At 37.8% G+C, this 22,148-nt stretch overlaps 2 protein-coding genes across 4 annotated transcripts in view; one reads left to right on the top strand and one right to left on the bottom strand.

Annotated features, from left to right (window-relative positions):
* Positions 1 to 1,308: 1,308 nt before the first annotated feature.
* Positions 1,309 to 19,367, bottom strand: COPS5 (COP9 signalosome subunit 5). Of its 3 annotated transcripts, none has more exons than XM_030303809.1 (8): positions 19,115 to 19,367; positions 16,210 to 16,444; positions 15,128 to 15,256; positions 14,422 to 14,487; positions 13,683 to 13,768; positions 8,468 to 8,579; positions 3,778 to 3,926; positions 1,309 to 1,548 (listed from the first exon to the last, which is right to left on the bottom strand). In XM_030303809.1, the coding sequence occupies exons 1-8, from the start codon at positions 19,228 to 19,230 to the stop codon at positions 1,464 to 1,466; spliced, it is 978 nt and encodes a 325-aa protein (XP_030159669.1). In that variant the 5' UTR covers positions 19,231 to 19,367; the 3' UTR covers positions 1,309 to 1,463. The 3 variants fall into 3 exon arrangements, with proteins under 3 accessions (XP_030159669.1, XP_030159672.1, XP_030159671.1); XM_030303812.3 differs by having other exon boundaries at positions 18,922 to 19,200; XM_030303811.1 differs by lacking the exon at positions 19,115 to 19,367 and adding an exon at positions 18,914 to 18,998.
* Positions 19,368 to 21,309: 1,942 nt separating this feature from the next.
* The window catches only part of CSPP1 (centrosome and spindle pole associated protein 1), a 142,275-nt gene continuing 141,436 nt past the window's right edge, over positions 21,310 to 22,148 (top strand). Inside the window, 1 exon segment of the mRNA XM_030303813.2 lies at positions 21,310 to 21,412. The gene's annotated coding sequence lies outside the window, so the exon portion shown is untranslated.

The raw sequence follows: 22,148 nt of genomic DNA, 5'->3' as shown, positions 1-22,148 counted from the left end.
GCCATGTGAAATTGGGGATACCTGCTTTTATATAGAGTTACAAAATAATGGGTACCTGGCTGGTTTAGCGGGATCTCGGGGTCATCAGTTCAAGCCCCACATTGGGCATAAAGATTACTTAAAAAAAAAAAAAAAAATTAAAGGGTTACAAAATGAAACCAAAATGCTAACATATCACATCAACCATTGGAGAATGTATTTGGATACTAGTATTAATGGGCTTCTTCATCTTACCATAGACTACCTCATTGCTAAACCCAATGGAAAACTTTTAGGCTTTGTTTTCCTTGATCTTTTTGGCAGTGTGTCAGGTCATGAGTAAATTACTTAAAAGTTTTCTGCTCCTGTGGTCTCGTTTTCCTCTGCTGATTTTCATATTTGATGTTTCCATGATTTGTCTTCTTTTCACCATCTTCCACAAGTCATTTCATTTGCTCTCAGCCAGCCCTCACCCCCAGATCTCTCAACCGTGCTCTTAGAAACATCAATCTAGTACATTTCTGCTGTTTAAAACCTTTAAGATCCCACTGCTATTGGGATAAAGTCCCAAATGCCTCTGCAGGATCTATACTCATCTGTTAAAGTCATCTCTTGCTACTTCTTACATCCAACTGGACACTCTCAGGTCTGATGGAATTTCAGTTCTTGAAGGTACTAGGTTCTTGCTCTCTGCCTCTTGCCTTCTACACATTGCTATACTCTCTGCTTATAAACTTGCCTCCTCATTTTGCTTTTCTGGCTAGTCCTCCTGTCTTTTAAATTTCATTTTTATGTCAGGTCACTTCCTCCAGGAAGCTCACTCTGGGAACTCCTCTCTGGTTTAAGTGTTCCTCCTGAGTTTCCCAGCACACTATTTCTCCCTTCCTAATACACACAGGTTCTTATTAACTTAGCTTTAGCCTCCATGGTAAGTTCTGTGAAGACAGTGGCCTTGTCTATCTGGTTTAGAATATCTGCAGAATAAAATTAGGCCTGTTCAGTAAAGGTACTTGGTAAATATTTGAATACCTAGAAAACCTATGTTAGGCTCTGTCTTAAGTTATTTATTGTTCAGGAAAATAATTTCTGGTGTGACTTGGTTAACATTTCATAAGAACAAAAAAAATCAAATTATATTTTTACTAATGGACTACCAAAAGAAGGTATAGGCAAATTGAAAAGTGGCTCTGATAATCAGTATGGCAGGTAAAGTGCTGAAATTCTTTGACTCAGATAGGCAAGACTCTTTAAAAAATAGGTTCCAATAAATATTTCTTTCCCTTATATTTAAGAACATTAAAGGATACTAGAAAAATAATGAAAGAACAATTTCATTTTAAAGAGCTTTATTACAGGATGTTAATATTCAGGACACTTCAGAGCACCTTATACTTCTAATTAGATTTTTGGTAATTGGTTTTAAAGTGTTACTTGAGTATTTTTCTCATATTGGCTTTCAGTCAAAAAGCCTACTTAGTGACTGTTTAAGAGATGTTAATTTGATTAAACAGTTTATCTTTAATAACCTGAGACATCAATCCATGGATAGCTTCTATGGTAGTTTTACAGCTGCAAAGAAAAAAACACATCACATAATGTCACAAGAGCTGAAAACTTTCGAAAATGCAAGTACCCCCCATTTCTATCCTTGTACCCCCAATAATGATTTTCATTTCTATTCATACTCCACAAATCACAACAATTTACAGTTTACTCTTCTGATTTTTAGCCTTCTGCATATCTTTTAACCATTTCATTACAGTTGACCTTTGAACAATGTGGGGGGTAAGGGTACCAACTCCTCGGCACAGCTGAAAATTCACATGTAACTTTTGACTCCCCCAAAACTAAACTACTAATACCCTACTGTTGATAGGAAGCCTTACTGATAAACAGATGATTAACATATATTTTGTATGTTACCTGTATTATATACTATATTCTTATAACAAAGTAAGCTAGGGAAAATAAAGTGTTAAGAAAACCTACAGTCACACTACTATACTGTATTTATAGAAAAAAAAACCCCATGAATAAGTGGACCCATGTTGTTCAAGAGTCAACTATACTTACTAGAACCTTCACAAGAGAATAACAGTGTAAAATATGATCTACAGTAAAACCGTGGTTTGCAAGCATAATTTGTTCCAGAAACATGCCTATAATCCAAAGCCCTCATATATCAAAGCGAATTTCAAGAACCATTGACTCAGTTGTGATCATGCACTGTTTGGCATCACATACTACTCGTATTGCAAGACATTGCTTGCTTATCAAGTTAAAATTTATTAGAAATATTTGGTTGTTTTGCAGAATACTTGCAAAAACAAGTTACTTGCAATCCAAAGTTTTACTGTAATTCATAAGTTAATTTTATTACTTATCAGGAGTTTTGGGGAAAGTCCTGTTTTGGAAGGTGACTGAAATTATATATGTCATAATTAAAGACTGATTCTAATATTATATTAAAATCTGTTATTCCTTATTATTTATTATTTAGAATAAAAAAGATTTTAAAGAATCCTATACTTTTTTTTTCTGAAATAATCACCAAAGGTCAAAGTTACAGTGGGTAAACGACTTAGATTTTAGAATTGATAAAAAATTAAAAGCAAAAAAAAAAAAAAAAAAAATACAACCCAAACAAAACAAAAAACCCACCAATATTCAGAAGAGATATGATTCTTATAAAGTTACCCAAAACAGGAAAATTCTCTACTTTTGTACTACTATTTGTTTCCTTCCTACTTTTCTTCTTACATAATTGGAGACATTCCCATTGTGAAATTTTTGCTTCATAAGAAACTGAGATATAAATGTAGATAAAATTACAAATCACAGACAACATCTAGATTAGCAAAAACATACACTCAGTGCAGGTACCAAAAATGAGACCTAATATCAAAGAAAAATGTAATTTTTATCCAGGCCACCAGCCCTATGTCTTCTAAAAACTCATGGAAAAGAAAGGAATGAGATGATTTTAACCCAAGATGGCTCCCTCCTAACACACTTGGCTTTCCCTTCTCCTTCCTATTGACCAGTCCAGTTTTTCTGCATACCAAAGTGTCAGTTTATAGAGATGTCAACAGTTTTCCCTTCCTCTCTGCTTCTAATTATCACATTAAAAGTCAAACCTTCGTGAAAGTAAATGTTATTTAGATTTCTTACCAGTCCTCTATGTATCTGAAGGGCCACCTGATTATTTTGTAAGTTATCAGAGAACACATTCTAGGTTTGTTCCTAACAAATTTTTGGGAGTGAGATTTGGGATACTAAATTACTGTATTAAGGATAATTTCAGAAGAATCACTTAAGAGAGATGCAATAATTTCTGTGATATTTAGGGGTTTGAAACTTCATAAAAATGTGAAATTTGATCAATTTAAGAAATCTCAACATAAACCCTTAACAGATGAGTAAGATAGAATAGACTGGGATGTCCCTTTGCAACAATTTTTTCTTTTATTTTTTTTTCAACGTTTATTTATTTTTGGACACAATTTTTTCTTTTAAAGATGCAGTGATGGATTGGTTTTCTTTGTTATACTTTCTAGCTAAATCTAAAAAAGGTGTCTGGGAGTTTTTCATTACATTACCTAGATCTTTAAGCCTTTAATGTTTTAACTTGAATTTTCTAGGTTCAAATGTGCATTTGACAACTCCTGAAAGTCTCAAGAAATTAATACTCAGGTACAATTCTAAGTTGTAAATAAGTTGAAAAGGAATTTGAATCCTACTATATATAATGTGCAAATTTTGAAACAAAAAGAGGGGCAGGAATAGATTTGCTCTTACCTGTCTCTTGTAGCTTTGGCAAGTTTGTCTTCTGACTTTCTGTCATGTGTTTCTAAACCCAACATGAAACTCCCTCGTCCCAGCTGGGCTTCTGACTGTTCTAATTTTTCAGACAAATCAAAGACCTGACCAGTGGTATAGTCTGCATTCTGTAGGGAAAATGGTATTGTGTCAGTGTGTGTGTATATATACATACATACATACACACACACACACATATATATATATATATATGTGTATGTATATATATATATATGAATTAATTTTTTTCTATTTAGAACATTTCATTTACAAAGAATTCTACCATGAAGTATAAGTAGATAGTGAAGAAATCAAATTTATTTGTAAAAAACTGACTCCAAAGTTCAAACAGGTTCAAGTTTAGAGTTTTCCCCCTTTTATAATTTAAAGATTAAATTTGGAATTCTTTTCGACTCCTTAAATCCATTATTTGTTATTATGAGAGGCTTTAAAGTACACAGGTCTGAGTCTCAGGTCTGGCCTTGCTGCAGATTAGTCGGAGGCTTTGGGAAAACTCCTTTACTTTTCTGGACTTTCATTTTCTGAAAATGGAGGAGGACAGCAGTAATTTCTAATTTTTTTTTTTTTTTTTTTTCAACGTTTATTTATTTTTGGGACAGAGAGAGACAGAGCATGAACGGGGGAGGGGCAGAGAGAGAGGGAGACACAGCATCGGAAACAGGCTCCAGGCTCTGAGCCATCAGCCCAGAGCCCGACGCGGGGCTCGAACTCACGGACCGCGAGATCGTGACCTGGCTGAAGTCGGACGCTTAACCGACTGCGCCACCCAGGCGCCCCTAGTAATTTCTACATTAAGGCTATTTATGAAGATTACATTAAGTGATGTATCTAAAGTAACATATATAAAGATCTTAGGACTGTCCATGGCACCTGGTAAAGGCTTAATAATTGTTCTCATTGAACTTTCAGAATTAGTACTTAACAACAGTTTTTAAAAAATTTGTTTTAGCTTTTGTGATTATAAAATTAATAGTTATTGCAGAAAATTTGGAAAATGCCGAACAATATAAAGAGAAAAGGAAATACCTATAATCCTTCCACCTAGCTATAACTAGTTATATTTTAGAATATTGCTGTATGCTTGCTTAAACACCTACATTTGGTAAGTGCTACATACACTGTTTTGTCTGTTAACATTTTATACTTTTTAAAAAGAAAAATTTTAACAGTTACATATGTAACTTAAGCATTAAACACTTAAGCATTTTTATGGGATATCTAAAATACAAAACAAATTTTCACAAAGATGAGTTATGAAGTACATATTCCATTTCATTTATCTTCAATAGAAGAGAATGAAGATTAATAAAAAATTTGGCAACAACTAATATGTTACTTTATTTACTCAGACTGTAAGACATGTACATGAAATACAGTTCATCCACCAAACATGAAGTTATTTGCCGTCATCAGTCACTACACAGGACCTTTTACAAGGCTACCAGTTCTTCCAATGAGTTTATAGGCTGATAATATTTTCTAACGATGCAATTATATTCACTTTGTCTAGATCTAAATGGTTTAGGACACCAATACATTCTCTGCCCCCAAAGATTTGAAAACTAAGGTTTGCAGACCACTGCACATTTGGAATATTTATCTCAAGCCTTAAAAATGTAGGATGGCAGCAACAGTTATACTGTTAAAATGACATAAAATGACATTATATTTCAAACACATGGAATGAGTATAGGGAAGTAATTACTTAAGTCAGAAAATTACTTTCTTCTGTAGTTTTTAGGTTATTTGCTTTAGCTGGGGAAAGAGAGGAGTTGAACATATATTTATAAATTTTTTGTTTTAAATGCTGCAATTTACCATATATAAAACCACAAGAGGAAATATAATTTAATCTGTACTTGATTATTAATATCCTCAATACATGCAATGCTAGAATACAGGGATAGCCATTGGCTGAGTATGTAGAGCTGTTTGCCTTTACACAAAGATTTAGATTGCTCTGGTCTTAGTGTTTACTCCCCCTGCTATCATGTGTCACTTCTGGCTGTTATTAGGAAACTTGCCTATAAGGAAATAACTCCATATAAAGCATTTAGCAGTGTCTGGCACAAAGGAAGCACTTAATGAAAGTATGCTATAATGATCACTCTCCTTCCTTCTAATTTGCTACTTCTGATGGCTGAGGGTAAGAAATAAGAACAGGGGCGCCTGGGTGGCTCAGTCAGTTAAGTGTCCGACTCTTGGCTTTGGCGTAGGTTACGGTCGCATGGTTAGTAGGATCGAGCCCCATGTTGGGCTCAGTGGTGACAGTGTGGAGCCTATTTGGGATTCTCTGTTTCTCTCTGCCCCTCCTCTGCTTGCACTTTCTCTCAAAATAAATAAACTTAAAAAAAAAAAAAAAAAAAAGAACAGAAGGCTTGTCAGAACCGTATTTAAAATCATAGACACTTCTCCAAAGAAGACATCCAGGTGGCCAACTGACACATGAAAAAATGCTCAACATCACTCATCATCAGGGAAATACAAATCAAAACCACGAGATACCACCTCACACCTGTCAGAATAGCTAACATTAGCAACTCAGGCAACAACAGATGTTGGCAAGGATTTGGAGAAAGAGGAACCCTTTTTGCACTACTGGTGGGAATGCAAACTGGTGGTGCAGCCACTGTAGAAAACAGTATGGTGGTTCCTCAAAAAATTAAAAATAGAACTACCATATGACCCTGTAATTGCATTACTAGGTATTTATCCAGAGGATACAGGAATGCTGATTCAATGGGGCACATGAACTCCAATGTTTATAGCAGCACTATCAACAATAGCCAAAGGATGGAATGAGTCCAAATGTCCATCGATGGATGAATGGATAGAGAAGATGTGGTATATATATACAATGGAGTATTATGCGGCAATCAAAAAGAATGAAATCTTGCCATTTGCAACTATATGGATGGAACTGGAGGGTATTATGCTAAGTGAAATTAGTCAGAGAAAGATAGATATCATGTAACTTCACTCATATGAGGATTTTAAGAGACAAAACAGATGAACATCAGGAAAGCGAAACAAAAATAATATAAAAACAGGGAGGGGGACAAAACATAAGAGACTTTTAAATATGCAGAACAAACAGAGGGTTATGGAGGGGTTGTAGGAGGGGGGAATGGGCTAAATGGGTAAGGGGCATTAAGGAATCTACTCCTGAAATCATTGTTGCACTACATGCTAATTTGGATGTAAATTAAAAAAAATAAAATTAAAAAAAATCATAGAAAATATGCTCAAGTGAGGCCTTTTCCTGTTAACAAACAAATGTTAACAAACAAAAAATAACAGTAACCTATTGAGGCTTTATTATATGCCAGGCACTTTGCTAACTACTTATTTACATAAAGAATTTCATTTAGGGGCGCCTGCCTGGCTCAGTCGGAAGAGCATACTGACTCTTGATCTTGGGGTTGTGAGTTCCAGTCCCATGTTAGGTGTAGAGATTACTTAAATATATAAAACTTAAAAAAAAAAAAAAAAAGAATTTCATTTAATTCTCAGGGTACTTCCTGATGTAGGTACTATTATCCCTGAACCCAAGAGAAGGTTCAGGCTCATTAAACGGCTTTCTGAAGGTCACATAGCTGGTGAAGTGCCAGAATTTTCTTTTTTCTTTGAACTGAGTTTATTTCATACCAAATTTTGTGGTTTAACCATTATGCTATACTGTACAATATGAGGTGGCCTACTTAAAAGAAAGAAAAAGAAAAAGGAAAGCAACTGTTCCTGACCAAGCTGTAAAATACCTTTCTAAGTATGTTAGGTTTTAATGATAATTGGAAAAGATTCAGTGACTTACTTTATTTTTTGCTGCCCAGCATCTGCTATTTTAAGTTAATGGTATTCTGATTTTCTTCTGGGGATAACCCTTCCTAATTCTTAGTCCATGTGCTCCTGAAAGAGTTTTTTCTACCCCAGCCTAACAGTGAAGTATATAACTTGGCGCAGCCACTCTTGGTGTTCATTTCCTTGGCCCGGAACAGGTTTAGGGATGGGAATGTGACCTAAACAAGGCTCAGACACAATGAGGTTTGGCCTGGGGTTATGCGTGAGTGTGTGTATCTAGATGTTCTCTTTTGAAGGGGAAACTGAGGGGCTGGGAGGTCCCAGGTTAATGCTGACATCTTATTTTCAGCCTGAAACTGAAGCTAACTGATATGAAATCAAACCTGACACAGAAAGACCAAGACTTAATAATAATATATGAATGCAAACTTGCTGTGCCTGAAGTAAGGCCTACTCCTGGACTTTGCATCTTACAAGATTCACTTTTTTGTTTAGCCCAGTTTGGTTGGGTCTCCTATCACTTGTAACTGGAGTCCCAACTGAGACACCTGACAGAACAAAAAACAGTATTTGTATTTTTCTCTCTGGAAGTCTCTTTAAGGCAGGGGCAGATTTCACCCACAACTGACTGCTTATATTTGTCATTTGGACTTAGTCTCGGTAGTATATGAAAAAGACCTTGGCTTGGCCTAGTATCCCAATCTAGGTCTGGTCATACAGAATCTGGTATCAGCCCTGATATCTTGGCCAAGTCAGGTATAGTCTTTCTACGAAAAAGGGTTCCAGATATTAAACCACTTAAATAGCTTAGATAAAATTCAAATGCATCCCTTGGAAATATAGTACTTACAGTAAGCAAGCTAGAGGAACTCAGGGTATTCACCCAGTATTTATTCCACAAAAGCTCAAGCAATTTGCGATCCAATGAGGATTTGAAATATGAGACTTCTAAGGCATAATACCTACAAAACAAAAGCACAAATTTAATAAGTAAAAACAAAAACCAAAACAATTCAACCATATATAAAAGTTATGGCCAAATTTAAAGAATTAATTTTATATCTAAATAGTTATGTTTTAGTTTTTAGTTCAATAGAACAATCAGTAGCCACAGGTTCCTTACGCTTCTTTTAAATCTTCTGTTAACTAAACTTTCTTGTGTTATATTTCTTCCCATTGTAGAGCCCAGAAAGTCCCCCAAGCTAATCAACAACCAATCAGAACTTCTGAATGACATATGTTTATCTATGTTATTGAATGTTATCTATGTCTGAATGACATATGTTTATCTATGTTATTGAATTCATAAATTCTATCCAATAGCACATAAACTTAAAGAATTGCCTCTCTAGGGTCAACAATAATTTTTGATAGGTTTTTAAATATACTGAAAATGACATGTGGATTTCCCATTTCTCCCTTTCTAATCTCCTAATTAGGACCTACTACTTTTTGGGAAAGCAAATTTTAAAGCAGAGTCCTTAGAGTACCTTAAATTCTGCTTCTGAAAGTGCCTAACTTATAATCAGGGAGAGCAAGAAATACGAAAAATTTGGTTGAATGTATGAAAAAACATATTTTTTAAAGTAATAAATAGGTTCTGTATATTAGTAAATACAAAGAAACACAGGGACTTCTTTACCTTCAGGAGCCTATTACTGTTTATAGGGGAGATGTGGTATGCATACACAAAAAATTAAATATGTGTGCTGAATAATAGGAAGTGATGCTATAGTGCATATATAAAATTAATCACCTACTAATTAAATATAATTAAATGAGTACTCTTAGTGTAGACAGAACTGCCAGAGAAGCCCCAGGAAGAAGGCAGGACTCAGAGTAACCCTTTCATGAGTCTATGGTGTGGATATGTTAACAGCAAGGAGGGCATTAGGCAGCATCCACTTACAAACAGGAAAGCCACAAAAAGGAACGGTAAGTAAATCACTTTGTCTGGACAGTTAAGCCATAGCAGAATAATGTCCAGTTGGTGGAACACATTACATAAAAGATTAAGAATTTTAAACTTTATAGGTGGGGGGATGGGTTAAATAGGTGATGGGGATTAAGGATTGCACTTGTGATGAGCACTAGGTATTATATGTAAGTGCTGAATCACTAAATTATATATCTGAAACTAATATAACATTGTATGTTAACTAAGTGGAGTTTAAAAATAAAAACTTAAAAAAAAAAAAAGAAATTTAAACTTTATCTTCTAGATAGTGGGGACTCCTGGAAGGTGATGGATATGGCCAAAGAGGTGTTTTACAACAATGATATAGCCAAAGAGGTGTTTTAAGAAAGCTGGCTGTGGTAGGATGTCTTACAGAGAAACTGTAGGCAGGAAGACCACAAAAGATACTATTGCAGTGCAGCAGATGTGAAGAGAGAAAGGCTCAGGCTCAAGTTAGTTGTGCAATTAAGTGAGGGCCTTTTCTTTCTTTTTTTTTTTTTTTAACATTTATTTATTTTTGGGACAGAGAGAGACAGAGCATGAATGGGGGAGGGGCAGAGAGAGAGGGAGGCACAGAATTGGAAGCAGGCTCCAGGCTCTGAGCCATCAGCCCAGATCCTGACGCGGGGCTCGAACTCACGGACTGTGAGATCGTGACCCGAGCTGAAGTCGGACGCTTAACCGACTGAGCCACCCAGGCGCCCCAATGAGGGCCTTTTCAACATTAAGATACCTGTGCAGATCTGAAGAAGGACAGGACATAGCTAGTGAAATGTGGAAGTGGAACAGTGTATTTTTTGAGCACCTGTTATTTCCTGTGTACTTTACATATATTCTCATTTAGTCTTCCCTATAACCATACAAAGAATGCATTTATTATTCCCAGTTTATAGACAAACATTTACAGAGAAAGCCTTAAAGCTAGTAAGTGGCAGAGAAAGGATATGGAAAGTTGTATCTATTATCAAAAGCCTCACTTTTATTTTTACATCCAGACTGTAGACACTTGAGAGTATTTAAGAAGTGAAGTGCTAGGTGGAAAGGTCAGCTTTAGAAAGGAGGGGTTGTATTGCTGATACTTGAGGAAAAAAGAGATGAGAGGATGAACACAGCAACAGATATTCCAATTTATAAAGGATGGAAAATAAGGGAACTCAAACTTGAAGTTTTAGAATAGGCTTTATGTTTTAAAATTTATGGATCACCTTAATGTAATTACTGTTTTAATTCCATAGGCTGATGCAATGAAAATTTTTGTTTAATATGTAGTGATTAGCTGCAAATCTCAGTAGCAGAGTTGAAAACAAGAAGAACATTCAAAATTACTTGTGGAGCTAAATCCTCATCTTCTGTACAGGAAGTCAATAATAGATACTGCCTAGAACTGAAAATCGAGAAGTAGCACTATCAGCATGTTGTTTGAAGAGATGGGGTAAATACTTACAGGAATATCTATAATAATAGTTTAAGTGACTGTCTCTGGGGGATGGGAAAGGGAATGGTACAAAATTGTTTTTCGTAGTAAGTTTCACAGAGCCATTTTACTCTTTAAGCCATGTTCCTGTATAAATACTGACAACATACAAGCTTATTTAAAAACACTTTGTGTCCTATTTTCACTAAAATTCTTTAAAGTTGAAAATATTTATTATCTACATTATATTCTATGTTTAAAACAGACTTTGGATGTGCAATATGATGTGGGATTTAAAATAGGAAAGAAAAAAGATCAATATAAATTGCAAATAATACCTCATCACCAAATAATTTAGGAAATGAATCTGTAAGCAGCCTGCTCCAAACCCCTGCTCTTTCAACTTGGGACAAGTAAGCCACTCATTTGCCCTATGAAAAAGTTTACTCTCTTATTTAGGAACTGATCCTAAGAGAACATCTTTGAATATCTTAGCAATTCCAGGCTCAAAATTCTAGGCTCTAGCAATGAAGATAGCTAGAAAGTGGCTATTCTTCTCTGATGGACTCTTATTTCAGTAAAACAGGAAATGCAGGTTTGTTTAGATACAGAAAGCATAGACTGCTTCAGTCTTTGTTTCAAAAGCTGCAGTTGGTGAAAACAGCAGTGTAGGTATTAAAGGTGTAAGCTTTTTATACCACTGTAACTCAATATAAATGAAAAAAAAATTGTTACTCTGAAAATGAAAGTATCACAGCAAAGGTGTTTCCATGCTTAGGAGCAATTCTCTCAAACAGGAATGGTTTAAATTTTTTTCAATAGGGCAAATTATGTGATTTAATCCCATGCCTCTAACTGAAAAATAAAAAAGAATATATTTTTTTATAAGTATGTCAAAGATGACAGATATATTTAAAAACTCAATTTTAGAAATTCTAGAATTTTCTAAGAATTTCTGAACAGAAAAATAAGAGTAGTAGTACATGGGTAGTCATGGGTATTCCTAGAAGTTAAGATAGGAGGTATGGAGAAAATGGGATACTAAATAATCATTTAAGTAACATTTTTTTGGGGGTGGGGGATGCCTACCCTTCTGTGTGCCATGCCCTGTTTAAAATGTTAGGATACAGCAGTGAATTAATTCTAGTGTCATGAAATTTACATTCTAATGGGGTCAACAAGGAAGCAAAAACTTATCAGATGGTCCTAAGTGCTAAGAAGAAATATAAAGCTGGGAAACTGAAACACAGAATGACAGGAAGGTGTTACATTAGACAAGAGGACTAGTGAGCATTCTCTCTGTTAAGGTGACCCGTAAACAGATATTCCATGATTGAAGTAGTTAGTGAGCCATGTGGAGATAAGGAACAATTTTCCTGGCAGTGGGAACAGCAAGTGCAGAGGCCCTGAGGCAGATATCTGCCTGGTGCTCTGACAACCCTAAGGAAGCCACTATGGCTGGACTGGAAAAGCAAGGGTTTTGTGATAGGAGATGAGCTCAGAGAGGTAGTAGGGGTCAGATCACATAGGACTGTGTAGTCCATGGTAGGACTATAGATCTTATTCTTGGTGATACAGGAAATCATTCTGGAGAAGGAGGAATGTGATCTGACTTACATTTTAACAGATTCAGTTTTGACAAAAGATCTTTAAAGGGGTGAAGGGCAGAAGCTGGAAGACTAGTTAGAAGGCTAGTAGTGCTCTGGTTCAGGATCCAGATGGTGTTGGCTTGGGTCAATATTAGGTAGCAAGATATATTTAGAAGATAGAGAACACTGTTTTCATTGCTTTAACACTTCTAAAAACTTAGATATAGGGGCGCCTGGGAGGCTCAGATGGTTGAGCGTCTGACTCTTGATTTTGGCTCAGGTCATGATCTCATGGTTCAAGAGTTTGAGCCCTGTATTAGGCTCTGTGCTGGGAGTGTAGGATTCTCTCTCTCTGCCCCTCCCCTGCTCACTCACTCTTTCTGTCTCTCAAAATAAATAAACATTTATTGAGATGTAATTCATATACTGTAAGATTGACTATCTTAAAGAGTATATATAATTCATTGGTTTTAGTATGGCTTCTTTAAATTTTGGAGTGAAATGTTTAGGAAGAATTTTTGCTAAATGGAACTTGGGTACTTTGAGGGCTTGTAGACATGCTAGTGTCAGGCTGGCCCTGAATACAACTTCTCTCAACTGTCAATTTCATTAATGAGATTGTACACTGTTTGTACTTGTACACTGATATGTTTATGGTTGTGTGAAAGGCAAATAACATGTTAAGTTAAAACAATTATTAATAAAAATTTTAAACATTATCCTAAATTTTATATTCTTACTGCAGTTTTAAAAGGTATTATGGGGGCGCCTGGGTGGCGCAGTCGGTTAAGCGTCCGACTTCAGCCAGGTCACGATCTCGCGGTCCGTGAGTTCGAGCCCCGCGTCAGGCTCTGGGCTGATGGCTCGGAGCCTGGAGCCTGTTTCCGATTCTGTGTCTCCCTCTCTCTCTGCCCCTCCCCCGTTCATGCTCTGTCTCTCTCTGTCTCAAAAATAAAAAAAAAAAAATAATAAAAAATAAAAGGTATTATGAAATACATTTCATCTGAACCTTTATTCTCATCTGTAAAATTAGGGGCTTAGACTGGATGATCTCTATGGTTTCCTATGATGACTTTGGCATCAGATACATTTTAAAATTACTTACTGTTTGCAGTGTACACCAAAGTCTTCTATTTTATTAAGTGGGATAGTCTGGTACTCAGAAGGTCCTTCATCAGGGGGTTTATAGCCCTCAACAAAAATGAAGAAAAATAGAAGTTTTAAAAAAAACATAGAAACATGTTTCCTATGAAGCTTTCCATTTATGGAAACATTAATTTTGGGGAGCCACATATTGAACTTAAACATTCCAGTTAAAAAAAAAAAGTATATTGCTTTTACTCTCCCTCAACCCCATTTGGTGGCTGATGGCTGGATTTTCATTTTTCTTGTCCTTAGGTGATATACACATATGCTAATATCTATTTCAGATTACAGAGAAGGAAACTGATGTTTTTAGCTTGTTTGTCTAGTTCCTGTCAGAATGCCATGGGCATACAGAGACTTATTAACAAATGAAGACTACTTTTTAGTAAAGTTAATAATATATAGCACATGACAGTGCAGAGCCTGCTTGGGAGGCTCTCCCTCCCCCCCCCCCCCCCGCCTCCGTTCTTCTCCCACTTGCCCGTGTGTGCAGTCTTTCTCAAAATAAATAAACATTAAAAAACAAAAAATACATAGCATAAATATGTTGTCTTTTGCTAAGGACAATTTGTGGTAGTTAGACTGCTATTTTGTAAATATTTTTAAATTGTTTTAGGTCAAAACAAGATATTAACCATAATATGACTTTAAAAATAAGTCATTTAAAAATTACAAGGAGTTAAAATTTTAAAAATTACCTTTGGGTATGTCCTAAAGGCTCCAAGATTCACCTTCCCTGCAGATATTGTTCTTGTTGGGTCAATCTACAAGAAAGATATATTTAATATATATGTAAATACTTCATTTGTTTAAATGTTATAAAGTTAGAAATACATATGTATATATAATACTACATGCATGCACACACACAAACACTGATTAAAATAAACCAAATAATAGAAAAAATAAGGAAAAAAATAACCAAACAGGATAAAAAAGTTCAATAAAGTGAGTAAGTATAGAAATCTCATAGTGAATTTAGAATTTAGATCTAGTTATTACACTATTTAAGAACGTTATTTGAAGATTTGTTTAGCCCTTTTTCAAGTTTCCTTTTACTAGATGAACAATTTCAATCTTTCTTATGGGTTGCATCTAAAACACTGAGCATAGCAAGAGCTGCTCTAGCAATTCCTGACTTACTCAATTCAGTCAACATTACTGAATGCCTATTATGTGCAGGGAACTGAGACATAGGTGCTGTGATCACCCTCATCCTATAGAATAGGACAAGAGATGCAGAGTAACTTGTTCAAAGTCCCAGCTTATAAGAGGTGAAATTCAGATTCAATCCTAGGCATACTGACACCAGATCATTGCTCTTTGCTATCGTTGTTCTCAGTATACTTGCTTTAATAAATCTTTGTGAAGAACTTAATTAAGACTGGTTGCAAAAATACTTACTACTACTGCTACGAATGGTTCCTGGAACTGCTGATTGAGCATCTGAGTACTAACGTCTATCCCAGAAAGCCAGCAGCCATAGCCAGGATGGCTATGATACCAGCCAATTGCATTTTCAAGGCGGCCAACCTAACAAAGAAGAGGGCAAAGAAGATTGAGGTTTCTGTTTAATCTTAGAAACACCTGTAATTTGTCTGTTTACATAGCATTATGATAAAGTAATAGCATGCAGAATAGTTCATAGTATATGCTGCTTTCAGGTTAAAAAAATTTTTTTGGCATATGTAATACCTGAAACATAATACCTGAAGCATAAAATTAACAAGAAGTACAGTAAGGTTATTTAGTCTCCCTCCCACCTTGTTTCCCTCAACTATCCTGTTCCTCAGCCCAGATGTTACCACTATAACCAGTTGCTTACATACTTATCTTGCAGATATATTCTTTGCATAAATGTAGATTAATACAAAAACAACAGTATACCACATACAGTGTTCTATACTTTGTTTTTTCACTCAAAATATTGTGGGGTTTGTTCCACGTAAATAAAATATATAGATAACTACTTTTTAATTTTTATTTTTCTTAAAGGCTGGCTTGCAGTTCATTGTATGGATATACCATAATCTATTTAATCAGTTTTATATTCAGGAACATTTAGGTTGTTTCCAAAATTTTGGATTTAAACATACATCTGATACTGAGTGTGAGAATTAAAAAAAAATTTTTATGGAGATATAATTGACATATAACATTGTATTAGTTCAGGTGTACACCATAATGATTCAATATATGTATATACTGCAAAATGATCACTACAAGAAATGTAGTTAACATTCATCACCATACATTAGGTACAACTTTTTTTTCCTTATGTCGCAAACTTTTAAGATCTACTCTTGAGTATAAGAATTTAATTAAAAAAAATCCATGCTAACCTCATATACATCTTACATAAAAATTGTTGAAAATAACTTAAATATAAACTTTAATGTAAAGAGGATAGTTTTAAGTTTAGGAACTCAAGAGTCGCCATGAGACTCTTATTAGAGTTACTAAACTTAAAGAAACAACGTTTTTACCTGTTTGGCGTTTTCTATATATGCAGCCATGTACTCATATGCAGCAGCCTGAGCATTTACTCGGGTTTCAGTGCCCTCTACAGGCAAAGCAAAACTGTCCATAATGATCATGGTTTCACCATCCACCTTTCCCAGCATTAAGCCCATCACTTCTAAGTTGCCTCCTGATCTGGCATGCATCACCATTTTCAATAGAGCCAATGCTGAGATTTTGCAGTACTTAAAGTAATGGTGACTATAAAACAAAAGCACAGTATAATTAACTTTCTTTTATAAAACACAATTTCAAAGACAGTTCTTGTGAAGATACCAAATAAGTATTGAAGGAATTTACAGTGATGGGAGGGGGAGAACGATTGTAGAATATGGGAAAGAAAAAGGAAGAAGTTGCTGCAGGGGGCTGGAAATGATAAACATGTCAGAGTCCTGCAAAGTATTTCCTTTTAGGGGAATGGAAAAGTATGAAAAGCTTTTTAAATATGCTATTCAAGTAGAAAGGAATTATATGACCAGTTCAGTAGGCTTTTTCTCCATTAATTTTGGAATCACCAAATCTCTGATTCTGACTTTAGTTGGATGGCTGTGCCTAAAGATTCTCAGGTCTAACTTTCTGGCCTTATGGTTAAGAATGTGGACTCTGACATCCATCTGCCTAGGTTTGAATCTTTGCATTGCCATGCTAGCTGTGGCCTAGAGAACCACTTCATGTCTGTGCCTCAGTTTCCTCATCTTTAAATAGGAATATTTCAGAGTTGTTGTTAGGAGGAAATAAAGTAAGTGAAATAATGTATATAAAGTGTTTAGCTTAGTGCCTAACATGTACTAAAACTTTATAAGTGCTAGCTGTTATTAGTCTTAACCCATCTTTTACAGTACTCTTAAAAATCAGTGTGTTGAAGGGTGTGGTTTCTTTCTGTGTTATCTGCTTCAAAATTGAGAATGTAGCTCTAGTATCTTTAGTTCAGAGTTTGTCATCTGTGGATGTGACTAAACTACTCTTCACTACAATTACATTTTCCCATCTCACGGACACAGCCCAAGAGAGCTAGGATGAATATAATTAATTAGAGTCACAATCGGACAGTAGGGGAAGCAGATAATTTCCAAATATTTAATAGGCTACAGCAACCTAAAATGCATAGCCTGCTCTAGAAGTAAGCAGACAAGCAGTCTTTGATAACTAGTCTTTAATAAAGTGGTCAATGTTTCTGAGAAGCCTTTTTAAGATGTCTGTCCACAGGTTTCAATCCCAACTGAAAAATTTGGAGACCTGGTATTGGGTGTCCAGACATGAATTAAAATCTTGGCTCCTGTTTCCGATTCTGTGTCTCCCTCTCTCTCTGCCCCTCCCCCGTTCATGCTCTGTCTCTCTCTGTCCCAAAAATAAATAAAAAACGTTGAAAAAAAAAAATCTTGGCTCCCCCATTTACTGGGAAAAAGAAAAAAAAGACAGTTACTGTGCTCCTATTTACATACATTGTAGACCATTTTTTAATACATTATCTCATCTAATCTTTATGACATTACCATAAAGGTAGGTCTTAATTCCTTTTTACAGATAAAAAATGAAGACACATTAATTTTCTAGGGCCAATTAACTAACTAGTGACAGTTATGAGGTTTGAACTTCAGTCTATTGTCACTTAAGAGTTCACTGCCTCAGTGTGATCATGAAATAAGTTACTTATATTTGCTTGTTTTCTTATATGCAGAAAAGTAATGAAAATACAGTACTGCAGGGGCACCTAGCTGGCTCAGCTGGAAGACCATGCCACTCTTGATCATGGGTTTGTGAGTTCAAGCCCCACGTGGGGTGTAGAGATTACTTAAATAAAAAAAATATAGTACTCGGTTATCATGCAGATTAAATAATATATGGAAATTCCTAGCTCAGTGCTCAATCTATATTAAATACTTGATAAACACGGCTGAATCTGAATACTGACAAGAGTTTACCCTTGTAAAAAACTGAGAAAGACGGAAGAATTTTGTTGTTGACACTGTTGTCTTTTCTATCTTTCCATTTGACAGACTGCTCTTTTTACTCTCTCCCTAGCATAATCTGCTTTCAGGAAAGGTAAGTGCTGTGGGTAAACAGTCCTTGACTTGTCATCATTCCCAGGGACACAGGGCTTTTGCTAAGGGGCAAAGAGCTTTAAACTCTATTGATATAATTCCTAGCTTATGTGAACTGATGAAGTAATATTTTGGGAGACTGGGTGGACCCTCGTTTCTGAAACTGTTATGGCAATCAAAAATTGATTACAGATCTCTAAAAGATGGCTCATAGTTACTTTAGAGGCCCTTGGGCTGACTTAGTTTTTGAAGACAGGTGCAGTCTCCAGTCTGAGATCAGCTGGTCCTAACCAGGTGTATTATCGACACAAGGCTTAAGGCAGAGTGCGACATATATATGATAATACAGATACTGAGAATTGACAAACCAAAAAATCGCTTGTCGTTTTTCTCTTACATCCTCTGCAGGCAAATGGGTTAAAGAGAGACAGAAGGGGGAGTCAAAGCAAGCCTCCCTAGAGGGCCTTTGGCTCTACTTGCGGAGACAAAAGGTGGATCAAAATTTCTCGGGCGCATATTCTTCTCCCTGCCCATGAAAACACAAGCTCTCCACCCTCTGCAACTCCCACTCCCTCTGGGTGTCCTAAACTCCCGCCACCCCTTCCCTCCCCTGCGTCTCGCCAGGGACCTCCTCACTCCTTAGTCCAGGGCTTCGCCGCCAGTATTTCCTGCTGCTGTTTCTTGTCGTATTTGTAGATTTCATCGATACTCTGGGCTTCCTGCATGTTGTTGGCCAATTCCCAGGTTTTCTGAGCCATACCACTCCCGGACGCCGCCATTGCGAGGAATCGGAGAAGTTGTCGCCTCCACAACCAAGACGCAACTTTACCTCGCTGGGTTCTCAGGTGTGGGTTTCGGACCCTCCCGAGCACAGGTGCAAACTCGTACTAGTCTCTCGAGGCAGCCATGACACCTAAAACCGGAGGTGAAGTCGGTACAGACCATTCGCGGATGGCGGGAGGTCTTCCGGGGTGCCACGATATAAATAGCGGTTACATAATAGAGACAGAAGAATCTTCTTGTGGCTGAAATGAGAATATATTACCTTAAAAAAATTTTATGTATGAATAGAACAAACACAATGATTGGGCAAGGGAATGGTATAGCCTTCCGTACCGGAAGAAGGGCACGTTAACGTTATGCTAGAAACTGGAACCGGTCCTCTTTGTTCGTACTGCGCAGGCTCGGCCTCCGCCATGTTAAAAATGGGTAGATCCGTGAGATAGGATGGGGGGGAAACTGTTTTCATGTGGGTGTAGGCACCTCAAATAAAATGTTTGTTGAAAACCTAAAAAATAAGGATGTCTGTGAAAAACTTGAGATATAAGTAGTTCTGGATGCGGGCTAAGACGAAGTTAAACATGGCATTCTAGTTGCAGATGAATTGCTGCACTTGCGTAAAATCCTAAGGCTTCTTTGGTGGGTTGGCGCTACACTTCTGTAGCAGGGTGTTTTCTGGCATTCCGAAGAGGCTGTGGAGACTCGTGGAAGGCTATGACCGTGTATTCTGACCTGTTTGTAAAAATTAACATCTACAGGAGCTGTTCGTGTTCTGAAATTCTAGTACCCAAGCCTTAACATTAGTTACGGCTAATAAACCACTCCCTGTCCCTGAGGCCAAATTAATCTCAACAACTTTTCTTCCAATAGTTAATACAATGTTTAATTATTTTACTTATTTTCCTGTTTTAGGTATTTTTCCTTCTTCACCCCCCAACTCCATTCTAGATTTCAAGTTCCAAAGCCTAGGTACCAGGTTTGTGTTCCTTGTTTTATCCCTAGTATCTAATACAGATGTTCAGTAATTTGTTTTGCCTGGGGTGAGGGGAGGGAGCGGAAGAATAGGATCACACCTCAATTCTCCAGCTTCATCTTTATCTAATCATCCTGAAATTTAGCATTTGTGGTTAGCATTGCCTAAAATACTCTCGCCCCCTTTATTTTATTTTATTTTTGTCTGGGGGCCCAAATTAATCTTCAAAAACAGAGCTCAGAGCTCTCTACCATGAAATCTGATGATTCAAGGTTTTCTAAATGTACTGTAGGTGCTTGCATAACTGTTACATTGCATTGTAGTAATGTATTTATTTGGAATTTTTTCTTTTCACTGTACGCTTTAGAGTTCAGGACACTCTATCAGTTGTGTCCACCAATCCTAGTACAGTTTGTGGCAAATAGTTAAAAACATTAAAGACCAAATCCAGACCCCTGCCTGCGGTTTTGACATTAACTTCCATTTGAAGAAATTTTGTTTTTAAAACCCTCTTACAAAGTAATTTAGGAAAAAGGATTCCTAGTTCCACTCTCCTGGGATGCTAGAGATTTCTTTTCTTTTTTTTTTTTTTTTTTTAATTTTTTTAACGTTTATTTTTGAGACAGAGAGAGACATAGCACGAACAGGGGAGGGTCAGAGAGAGAGGGAGACACAGTGTCTGAAACAGGCTCCAGGCTCTGAGCTGTCAGCACAGAGCCCCACGCGGGGCTCGAACTCACGGACTGCGAGATCATGACCTGAGCCTAAGTCGGACACGAAACCAACTAAGCCACCCAGGCGCCCCTAGAGATTTCTTTTCTAATGATGGCACATGGCCACTCAGTATTGCGTGAATTGAATATGTTGAAAATAGTAATGACTAAACGTTCACCAGACCCCTAGAAGAGAAATGTGGAGAGGTATGCCAACACTTTTTTCTCTCACTGCCACCCCTGCTCTTTTTTCTTTTCATGCTGGCTGGGGCTTGGAAGGTTTAGAGGGGCTGGAATCAATTTAGCTTGGGAAGAATTTTCCACGGTTTAACAGCTCCCAGTCAGACCAGGAGAACTAGGTGGCGGAGAACCCAAACATGCTTGCAGGCAAGTCCTGCTGGCGATAGGGAGGCTGTGTGGCCTCCGGTACGATAGGGGGCGCCCCGACTGCGCGACCTTACCCCCGCGGCCGAAGTGGGGCGGGGCCGCGTTTGGCCGTTGGGGAAGGACGGGGGGCGGGCTCGGCTTAAGAGGCGGAGCCGGGGCCGGGCGGCTAGTCGCAGTGTTCCCGTGCCCGGCGGCTGCCGCCACCTCTTTGGCCCGCAAAGAGCCTCTCTCTAGGGCGCTGTGCGTCTTCCCGGACGCGAGCCCGCTCTTCTGAGTAAGCGTTAGTCAGCCGTGGGTGGAGAGCGGGCCTGGCAGGGTGTGGTCGGGGGATGGGGGAAGTGGTGTCCCTGGGCGGGGGCAGGGGCTCTAGCGTGGGGGGCGGTGGAGGTCTCGCGGCGGCCACGCTGGCCGCGGAGCTGGAGTTGGTGCGTTTGGGAGTGCGGGGTTCTTTGCTGGGTGAGGTCTCGCGGCCGCTGGGCTAGGGGCGGGGCCTGAGTTACTGGGTAGAGGTCGGGGTCTCGCGGCTTCAGGGCTGGAGACGGTAGCGGAGGTACGAGATCCTGGTCTCGGTCTCACAGCAGTAGGCTGGGGGCGGTGCTTGGTTCCTGGGGACACGGGTTCCCTGTGGGTGGGGGTCGGGCGCGGTGTCTTGGTTACGCGGTCTGGACTCTGGGGGCCCCTCAACTGCCGCCGCGGTGGGTGCTGTGGAGACCCGGTTGCTTGACGACGCGTTGACGCTTTCTAATGTGGCCGCCACCCACAGCTCCCGCGTGTCTTCCCAGCAGCCGGCTCTCCGCTGCTGGGCTAAGCTTCCCGGAGCACCTTTCCTTTACTTGGTGCTGGTTGATGGTTAACGTTTATTGAGTGCTTATGTTCTTGGCGCGGTTCTCAGTGTTTTGTTTTCCAAGTAAAATTTATTTAATCACAGCCCTGTGAAGTCGGTCTTGTTATTTTCCTGTTTTCCTCTGCCTCCGTGAGCTTGGATCTCTTCTAATTGCCTTCGTTTTAGG

The sequence above is a fragment of the Lynx canadensis genome, chromosome F2 (genome assembly GCF_007474595.2).
Source record: "Lynx canadensis isolate LIC74 chromosome F2, mLynCan4.pri.v2, whole genome shotgun sequence".
NCBI classification, from domain to species: Eukaryota; Metazoa; Chordata; class Mammalia; order Carnivora; family Felidae; genus Lynx; species Lynx canadensis.
The sequence above is the reverse complement of the archived record's forward strand: the minus strand, read 5'-3'. Positions and strand labels throughout refer to the sequence as shown.